This window comes from Mus pahari, chromosome 5 (genome assembly GCF_900095145.1).
Source record: "Mus pahari chromosome 5, PAHARI_EIJ_v1.1, whole genome shotgun sequence".
NCBI lineage: Eukaryota > Metazoa > Chordata > Mammalia > Rodentia > Muridae > Mus > Mus pahari.
In genome coordinates, this window is record NC_034594.1 from 52,687,521 (window position 1) to 52,697,440 (window position 9,920).

Here is a 9,920-nt window from a genome sequence, read left to right on the forward strand (position 1 = left end):
GGAGGATGCTCAGTGTCTTGCCCTGCCCTTCTTCACCTTGTTTCTTTGACATAAGATTTCTCGCTGAACCTGGAGCTAAGCTAGTGGCCAGCAAGCCTCTTCAATTCTCTTTCTCTGCTCCCTGTGACATTGGGGTTACAGTATGCATGTGGCTTTGCCTCAGATTTTATACAAATGCTGGGATCTGAACTCAGATCCTCATGTGTAGGTAGCAAGTATTCTTACTCACTGAGCCATCTCACCAGCCCCCACCTTATTTTTTTTTTTGAGACAGGGTCTCTCACTAGTGGTGGAGCTTGCCCATTCAGCAAGACTGGCCAGCAATAAGCATCCACGATCCTCCTGTCTTTGCCTCCCCAGAACTACGAGTACAGGTACACCCACCATGCCTGGCTTTTTACCTGGGTCTTAGTGATTTAAATTCAGGTTGTTATGCTTGCCGGGCAAGCACTTTATCAACTGAGTTGTCTCCTAAAAACACCATTCTGAATGTCCCCCAAGCCCCAATATTAGGATGAACTATAGCAATTAAAGATGTAACAATCAGCTGGACATGGTGGTGCATGCATTTAATCCCAGCACCCAGGAAGCAGGAGTAGGCAGATTGCTATGAGTTCAAGTCCTTCCTAGACTACATAACAAGTTCCAAGCTAGCCAGAGCTACATAGTAGGACCCTGTCTCACAAAACCAAAAACAGATTTAAAAAAAGAAAGAAAAGATACCGTCCATTTCAGACGTTCTGTTCCTCAAGCAGAAATTGTCTAAGACTCAAGCAATGTGAACGCACACAGTGCTTGAAGAGGGCAAGTGATGGGAGAAAGGAAATGAGATACTGGAGGATAAAGAGTGGACATTTAAAGGAGATGAAGGAAGGGATGTGGAAAGGATAGAGGCTTAAAAGGTGAGCAGACACAAGAGAAGCGAGAGGCTTTCTCTGGGTGCCAAACCAACGTGACACCCACACGATAGCCCATGGACATGGACATGGATGGCTTCTGAAAACTCTGAGATCATGTCTGTGGCTCCTCCAGGCCGTTCCCAACCCTTCTGGCTTCAGCTGTGGAAAGATGAGAAGGGTGCTATGGGAGAGATGGACACGCAGAAGTTACTGAGAAGGCTGCTGGCAGAAATGCTCAGAGCAGCTGTGCATAGGCAAAGGTTTACACTGAAGCCAGGAGACACCTGCTCCAGTCTCCCATGACTGCCACCCACTGCCAGCTCCAGCTGGTTGCCAAATCACATCTCCTGTCTCACTGGTTTCTAACCTGGCAAAGCTCTATTGGCTGACTTCGTCCAACCCTGTTTGTGCTTCTGTTGACCTTCAGCCACACCTGACATGGACTCCATTGGTCAAACCCTGGCTTCTCTCATCACACGTGCACCCTCCACCAGGCACCTAAAGGAGCTTGAGCCAGGAGAAGCCCAAGTTTGAGCAAAAGATCAAAGAGCTCCACTGGGTAGGTAGCAAGCCAGCCCTTCCCAAACCTGTCCACAGGGGTGTGGCTTTCCATTTGGTCTTCTCTCCTTCCACGGATTCTCTGCCTCAACCCATCTCACCGCGCATCACTATATCCACTGAGCACCTGTGTGCTATAAAAACTTCTGCTAAGTTCCTGGGACCCTGAGTTCCCTGAAGCTTAGCCTCGATATGAGACCCTGGCTTATAGACTTACCAGGGAAACAGCCTTTTGAATAGACATTCCCAAAGTGGCCCCCACTAACTCTCCTCCTGTTCCTGGAAAGAAAAGAGCATGGAATTAGGTCTGAGGGGATGGCTCAGGTGATAAAGTGCCTGCCATACACTGAGGACCCGAGTTCAGATCCTCAGAAACCACATAGAAAGTCCAGCATGGATGACATGCTTCCTTAAGGCCCAGTACTTGGGAAGGAGTAGGTAGAGAGGGGAGGACCCTGGAGCTTGATGGCCAGCCAGACCAGCCAAATCAATGAGCTTCAGATTCAGTGAGAGATCCTGTTTCAGAAAATAAAGTGACTAATCAAGGAAGACAACCTGATATCAGCCTCTGGCCTCCACATTCATGCATTGCTCAGACTTGTGTATGTGTGTGTGTGTGTGTGTGTATGTATGTGTGTGTGTGTATGTGTGTGTATATGTGTATGTGTGTATGTACGTGTGTATGTATGTGTGTATGTGTGTATGTATGTGTGTATGTGTGTATTTGTGTGTATATGTGTATGTGTGTTATGTACATGTGTATGTATGTGTGTATGTGTGTATGTATGTGTGCGTGCGCACACACACACACACACACACACACAGGGCTGGTACACAGAAAACACAGAACTTGGGCTTATCTATTTTACTGTCCTGGGATAGGTCTCTGGACACTGGGGTTGTTCAGTCTGGTCAGAAGCATTGGGTCTTGGGTCTCTGGAAACAGTAAGCTGGGAATCAGAGCCAGACTATTAAAAAGAGGGAGGACCCTGGGTACCAGATACCTCTTTAGTGGACGGAAACCTCTCCTCTCCTCTGTTCCCCTGAGGGCTGCCTTAGCTTGCCTGCCCTTGGCACCACACTCTGCCAGGGGACATTGGCAAGTTCATACAGCAAGCAAGGAGGCAATAGCTGGCTTCCTGCCCATCTGGAAAGAGAGAAGGAATGGGGCCCTCCCCTCAGCCTCATAACATACCCTCCTGTTCCTGCCAGGGACTGGGCCTGCCCCCAGACAGAACATAAAACCGAGAAGGAGAAGGTAGTCAGCTGAGGGCCACCTATCCCACTGTGGTGTCATTCTTTAGCTCCCTTTCTTCCTCTCCCTCCCAAGTTCCTCACTGAGGTCACAGAGACATACACAGGACTGGCATGGGGCATACCACTATGGCAGAGCACTAGGGTGCCAGGGAGTCTCTTCTCCCTGCTCAGGATATTACCAATGCTGCTGTCAAAATACCCAGCATGCTTCATCTATAGAAAGGGCCTCCTGATCCTTGCTGAGTTTTCTTACAACCGTCAACATGGAAGTATGCATCTACACAGCAGAGATTAAAACATACAGTCACCAGCGCCACATGTGAAAGTAGTCACACGGAAGTCAGTCACAAGAGCTCCTGATGCTTCCCAGTAGAGAAGAGATCTCCACATAGTGGAGTACCACCCAGCCAGGAGAAGGAGCAATCTATAACCATGAACAAGAATAAGGATAAAATTCATAGCCATAGTGTAGACCATAACAGGCACAAAAGTCCACACTTTGTTCCCATCCATAAGAAATCCTACACCAGGTCGGAGTGTTCTGTCAGAAGGCAAGATGGTGGACATCCCTTTGAGGGGGAATCAATGAGTGGTAGGAGGGAGAAGGGAGAGCCTCGGAGTGTTGGGCTAGAAAACTTCTCTTCCTCCCCTCCCCCCAACTGGTGATCAATCCTTCTATATCTAGGCAAGTCCTCTATGACCAAGCTATACACCCCTCCCTTTGTGTGAGACAGAGCTTCACTATATAGTCCAATCTGTCCCTTCACTCGCAATCCTCCTGCCTCAGCCCTCTGAAAATCTGAGATCATAGGTATACCAAAGGCTCTGCTCCTTAACTCGATGTGTGGAGCACATAAGTGTCAGAGTCACTAGGGTGGCTGTAAACGCTTCTTCAGAGCATCCTAACTGAGCCATGGAATGTGTTGAGGCTCATCAGCCACTGTGTTTGCAAGAGAGGAGCCACTCTCCTACCTCACCCTACCTCCTATCCAGCCCTGCTCCTACCCAGCCTCAGACTCACTCTGTCTGCTCCATCATCACCTCCTTCCCAGAGGGCCTCATCATCATCATCTGCCCGGGCTCCTGCCTTGGCCTCTATCCCTCTCATACCACAACCATGGCCCAGAATAGGGGCTCATGGGGAGCCAGGGCAACTAAAGAAAGTCTCTAAACTTCCATTGGAAGTCCCCAACACCCTCCATCCCAGAATCTGTGAGCATGGTACTCATTCTGCTAGACCTTGTCTCTCCCCATCCCTATGGAAGCACCACTTCCACATCTTTCTGGGGCCAGGACACTGGAATACACTAGTAGTTCTGGCATTCGCTTGATGTATGACATCAGGGGAGTCCCTTCCCTCCTCTGAGCTTGGGGTGCTTATTTCTGAAACACAAAGCAGGGGAGCAGAGCCAGGGTGAGTTCGGAGAGACGCATGACAGTGACTGTGTGTGCCGCAGCCGTGTGGGCATGTGTACGCTCCTCCCTACACAGCACCTGTAGTCTTCAGCACATTCTCACCAGGAGAGTGTGTGGCAGCCTTGGGTTTAGAGCCATGAACTTCAGCTCTGGAGCTCTCCAACTCTAGCTCTCCTCCTAGAAGAGGGGGTGACCCAACACACGGGCGTGAGAGCTGGGTTAGGTCTGGGCCGTAGGATGTGACAATATGGGTGACTGAGGGTCTGTTAAACTTCAGGGACTCCAGGCTGGGAGAAGCAGAGGCCAGAGAAGCAGTCCCACAGGGTGGATTGGAGGAGGAGGAGGAGGAGGAGGAAGAGGAGGAGGAGGAGGAACCATCCCAAAGCCTCTTCCTTCTGCTCTCGCCACCATCAAGACAAGCACCCACTTGTCTCAGATACGGCAGAGTGAGGAGGCGAGGCTGGCACCTAGAGATGCCCGCCAGGCCCTTTGGCGCCCAGGTCAGAGGAGCTTGGCGGGAACACTCAGGAGGGATGCCAAGCCCCACCCTCCTTCCTCTTCAGGCCTCCACAGGAGCCTCAGGAGGGCTCAGCATGCACAAACTGCGAGGGCCAAAGAAGCCAGCTGAGGACCATGACAAGCTCAGCTGGTAAAGGCCCCTGCTGCCAAGCGTGATGCTGTGAGTTTGATCCTAAGGACCCACATGGTTAGAAGGAGAGAAGTGACTCCCATGGGCTATCCTCTGACTTCTACACATGTACCATGGTGTGTGCACACAACACACACACACTGAACAAATAAATAAATAAATAAATAAATAAATAAATAAATAAATAAATAAAATGTTTTTAAATTAATAATTAAAATAAGAGCTGACTGAGGGTATAGGAGCCAGGCTCAGATAGTACAAAGCTGCAGCAGGCATCATCCTCCAAACGGGGAGGCGGGGCAGGTCTCAGATCCAGGCCTGCCAGTGTAGCCATGGCTGCAGAGACAGAGTGGGTAGGGGTGGGAAGTGGGGGCGTCTCACCAGAGTGAGGAAGGTAACCTGCATAGGAGACAGGGGTACCGCGGTGGGCAAAAGGGGCATCGTGAGCAGGAGAACGGCAAGGCTGAAGGGAGTCAGGGACGTGAGCCCAGCCGGCCTCAGGGCAAGAAGTTGGCCCATGGGATGGGCTAGGCAGGAATGGCGGCTGGCACGTGTCTGTGGCAGTAGGAGGGCCCTGGCTGCCAGCCCAGATGCCTGGTAGCTTCTGAGCTGGGTTCCTGGGAGGGTGAGAGCCCAAGAGATGTTTATCCAGAACAAGAACGTGAATGTCACACCTCCTCCAGCCAGGGCTCCTGTGATAGGCAGAGGCTGCTCTTTCCTGGGCTGCCTTCATCTCCTGAGAGTTACCTGTGAATGGGGTCCTGGGTAAGCAAGAGAGCTGCTGGCCCAGCAGCCCCTGCTTGAGCCAGGACCTGGGCATATGGCTGAGACGGAGCCTTATCCATACAGATAAGGGAGGGAATGAGTCACAGCAAGCTCTCCCAAGAGGCCCCTGGAAAACCAGCTCATCCAAATGCAGACAGACACTTGTCCCTGAATACAAACATCCCTGTCCCTGTGGCTGTCACAGAGGGTACATACAAACCCTCCCCCTCCTCCTCCCCTGACTCACCCACCTCCAGCGCCCCTGATTCCTTTCTCAGGTCACAGCCCCAGTTATTCATCCCTACCCACCCCTATATGACCAATGGGCATCCACACACACACACACACACACACACACACACACACACGCACACCATGGCAAGGCTGGCTGCAGAGAGTGTGGGCAGGAGTAAGAGTCCTGAGCCCATAGAGAGACCAAAGAAGAGTTGGGGCCATGTCTGAAGGGCAGCAGAATAAAACAGGGAAGCAGACAGTCAGCCTGGAGAGCTCTGCCAAGCAGGAGGCAGGAGCATCGAGGTACAGTGAAGTCTGAGGTGCCTCCCAGGGATCCCCAAACCCCAGGGAGCAGCTCAGACTCACCCTCAAAGGGATAACCCAGGATCTGAGATAGGGAGGGCTGCTGTCTCCTCATCAACCCTGGACATCTTGCATGGTAGAGGACTGAGCAGGGGTGGGGGTTGGGGAGGATATCCTAATGACTTTGGAGGGACCAGAAGCCTAAGAGCTCTATCATGTCACCCCAATTCTGTACCCATCACCAGGAACTGGCATACCCAATTCTTACTTCCAGGCTCCCCGAGTCCTCCCCCAGATTACTCTATGAGAATCCAGCTAGGACACCAGCCACTTTGGGACATAGATGACAATTCTGTCCCCAGATCTCTCCTTCATTGTGACCAGTCCTACCACCTTGCAGGATAGGGCGTTTCATTTACAAGTTCCCAACCCTGTGCCTGTGCCTGTGGCATATAACCACAGATATGCTATCATCTGTGCCCTAGAGGAACAGCCAGTCAAGTGCTGCAGAGGGGTGTCTTGGACACTCGACACACTCACAAAAACATGTGCATAAGTACACATTGCCATATCAGCCCGCCTCTGTCCATAGGGAGGTGCTGCGGGATGTGGTTGCAGGATGCACTTGGGGTCAACTCTGCCTCCAGCAGAGAAGGAACTGAAGGGTCCCAGTCTCACCCAGAACAAAGTCAGCACACCATCCCATGAGGATGCTCCTCCTGTCCCAACGGAGAGGAAGACTAGGGTTCTGCAGGGGCTGGACTAGAGCTGGCCAGTCCCTACTGATACAAAACACCATTTTTCCCCCCTCTCCAGGAAAATACAGAGCCTATGCAAAGCCTGCCGTGTCCGGCCAGCCTGTTTCCCTTGTCATCGCTATTTTTGCTCCTGGTCACTTTTCAGCATCCAGGCTCCAAGACTCACCCTGAAAAGAATAGGAGGGGGGAGAAAGGGGGACTCTAGTGGACCCACCCACCTCCTCAGACCCCCGCTGTGGGCCCTGCTGGCTCTAACAGCCCCTTCCTCCTGGTAGAAAACACCAAGACAGCCACCATTCTGCCTCCCGCTCCAAACTAAGAAGGGATTAACCTTTCTCTCCTCGCCCCAGCACCCTTGGGTGGTTCCAGATTCTCACTAATCGCCTGCTGCCTCCCTCTCTCTGCCGCTTGCTCTTCCCTCTTTCTTCTTGCTTGTTTTGGCTTTTTTGTCTTGTTGGTTTTGGTGTTTGGGGGAGTTTGAGTTTAGGGTCTTGGTTGGTTTTAGTTTGTCTGAGAAAGGATCTCACTATGCTGGCCTTGGCTTATAACCCCCCTGCTTCAATTTCGGTAGTGGTGGATCACAGACCTGGCACCAACGTCTCACAGGTATTTGCCCTTCAAGGACACCAGAGGCCCAGGTGTGACCTCCACGGAACTGGCTGCAGGGCCCTCCCACTCTCCTACCTACACCTTCCCAGACTCCTTACTGTCCCAGATGGACCGGGCTCTGCCGTGCCAGCTGCCCGCACCCGGCCCGCAGCTCCCTACCTGAAGCAGCAGCCGCCTCCTCGGGACCGGCGCCGCACCCCCGGGCTCACAGCGCTCGGGCCCCGCGGGGCCCGGCGGAGTCCCGGGGGGCTGCGGGCCGCAAGAGGGCAGAGGCTCGAGCGCCTCGCAGCACACCAGGCTCACGGTGCAGCCCATCCGGCCCGGGACCCTGCGGGCCCGGGGCGGGGACCCGGACTACCCGCGAGCCGGCCCGCCCCCAGCCCCAGCGACCTCTCGGCCCCAGGCGTCTGCGACGTGGGAAAGAAGGGCGACGCCCCCGGCCCGCCCCGTCGGAGTCCGCCTCCGCCTCCGCCACCGCTCCGCCAGGCAGTGGGAGTGCGGGGCCTGGCGAGGGGCGGCGACACGGACGCTGGAGGCAGACAGTGGGGAGGGGACCCGAGGGCGCGGGAACGCGGGAGGGGCGGCAGCGGGATCCCCGGGACAGGCTGAGCTGGGAAAGCGGAAAAACAGAGCGACGCCGTGACTAGTGAGCGACTGAGAGACTGACACGAGAGAAGGGATCTGAAGGGACAGAGACGGTGACATAGAGGACGAGGGGAGCACGGGGGGGGTAGATCTGGCTCTGCACCGGGAAGAAGGGCGGGACATGGAACAGAGAACAGCATGTTTGGGGATCGCTCTGTGCCCTGCTTACAAGTAGTTCCTCGAGCTCGTAAAAGTAGTTCTAGAAGTCCCTAACTCTTGGTTTCAAGTCACAAGCCAGCCTGGCCTAGAAAAAGGATGACCCCAGCACCAGGACAAATAAGATCAGCGAGAAAGACCACCCCACACCGAGCAGCCCACCTGGCGTTTCCGTCCCCGGGAAGTGGGTAACAGGGCTGGAAAGAAGGCACCCCAACACTGACTGGGATCCTGCAGCTGGCAAGGGTAAGAGGAGGGAGGAAGATACTTGGTGGTCGTTTGCCCTCTCTCCCCACCTGTGTCACTTTCAGTCCAGTGACAGAAGAGACAACTCGAGAAAACGAGCCCACTAGCGCTTCAGTCAGCCCCTTTCCGCCATCTACTGGCATCAAGACAGAAAGACAGGAGCAGGTGCCCGGGAAAGGAAGCCCCTACCGGCGTTGTATTTGGCCACCAATTGGCTTTATGCCAGATGAGTTTGAGGAAGCCACCCATTCTGCTTCAGTGCCCTGATCTTTCTCTACTACTTCTCCCTGGCCAGGGTTGGTCCAGCCCCCTCCAGGCTGGGCCTGAGTCACTCCCCAGGCAGGAGAACTGGAAAAGACTGTGTAGAGCCCATAGTCACAAGGGACATACTCAGGCTTCAGAATCTTCCTGCCAACATCCCAAACAGACAAGCTTTTCTCAGGTGAGCACGGGAGTCCCTGGGCTTAGGAATTAGGTAGCGGAACCCTAGAAAAGGTCTGTAGAGAACGTCTGTCTAATCCTTGGTGTACAGATGAGGAACGTGGAGCCTAAGAAAGGGTGACCAGACCAGGACGGGACCTTTGTCTTCTGACTCCCGGTCCTGGGCTCCATACTCTGCTGTCCTAGTCTTTCTTTTCTTCGTTTTCCTTTCCTTCCCCCATGATCCACCGCTACAGGATCATGCCAGAGCTACCCCGCCCACAAACTCCATCACTCCTGCCCGGGAGGCTGGACACCTGGCCTGGCTTTGTTGCCAGGATCTCAGCCTAAGCTCATACATCATCCCTCAAGGGCAACAGTACCCCTCTCTGAGCCCCAGGACTCTTGGCAGACAGAAGTAGAGTTATACAAAAGAAGGTGGTGGGGTTCAAGCCAGGCACCCTGCTCCCCACACCGAACATTGGTTCAGTCTCAACGCTGCACCCTCTGTCTACTTCTGCATGCTTTCCCAGAGAACATACATTTTCCACTCAGCTGGGGCCCTGGAAAGGATGAATGTGGGTCCCAAGGCAATGACACTCTGCTGAGGCTCAGGGGCTAGCCAAGGGGAAAGGTGACAGTTCCCCGGCTGGGTGTCATCATGGCTCAGCTTACAGCCTTGTGATACTGGACTGATACTTTGTGATACTGAGATTTACCCTCTCTGTGCCTAGTCACCATGTGCAATGCCATGCTCTGGAGGCTACTAAGGGGATTGAATGAGACAAAGATGTCAGCAATGGCCAGGGTGACCAACGCCAGCGATGGCTCACGTCTTTATATGTCAGTCTTCAAGACACAACTGGCAGCTGGGTGGTGATGGATGCCTTTAGTGCCAGCACTCAATAGGCAGAGCCCAGCCTGATCTACAGAGCAAGTTCCAGGACAGCCAGGGCTAGGGAGAGAGAGAGAGAGAGAGAGAGAGAGAGAGAGAGAGAGAGAGAG

The 9,920-nt window shown here is 53.6% G+C and overlaps 2 protein-coding genes across 8 annotated transcripts in view; one reads left to right on the forward strand and one right to left on the reverse strand.

Annotated features, from left to right (window-relative positions):
• Positions 1-7,778, reverse strand: part of Tns1 (tensin 1) — a 213,641-nt gene extending 205,863 nt beyond the window's left edge. For all 5 annotated transcript variants that reach the window (XM_021197450.2, XM_029539336.1, XM_029539335.1 and 2 more), the window contains exon 1: positions 7,608-7,778. In XM_021197450.2, the coding sequence (XP_021053109.1) occupies positions 7,608-7,763 (156 nt within the window). In that variant the 5' untranslated portion in view covers positions 7,764-7,778. The remainder of the gene's footprint in view (positions 1-7,607) is intronic.
• Positions 7,779-8,230: 452 nt separating this feature from the next.
• Positions 8,231-9,920, forward strand: part of Rufy4 (RUN and FYVE domain containing 4) — a 22,426-nt gene continuing 20,736 nt past the window's right edge. For all 3 annotated transcript variants that reach the window (XM_029539346.1, XM_029539347.1, XM_029539348.1), the window contains exon 1: positions 8,231-8,495. The gene's annotated coding sequence lies outside the window, so the exon portion shown is untranslated. The remainder of the gene's footprint in view (positions 8,496-9,920) is intronic.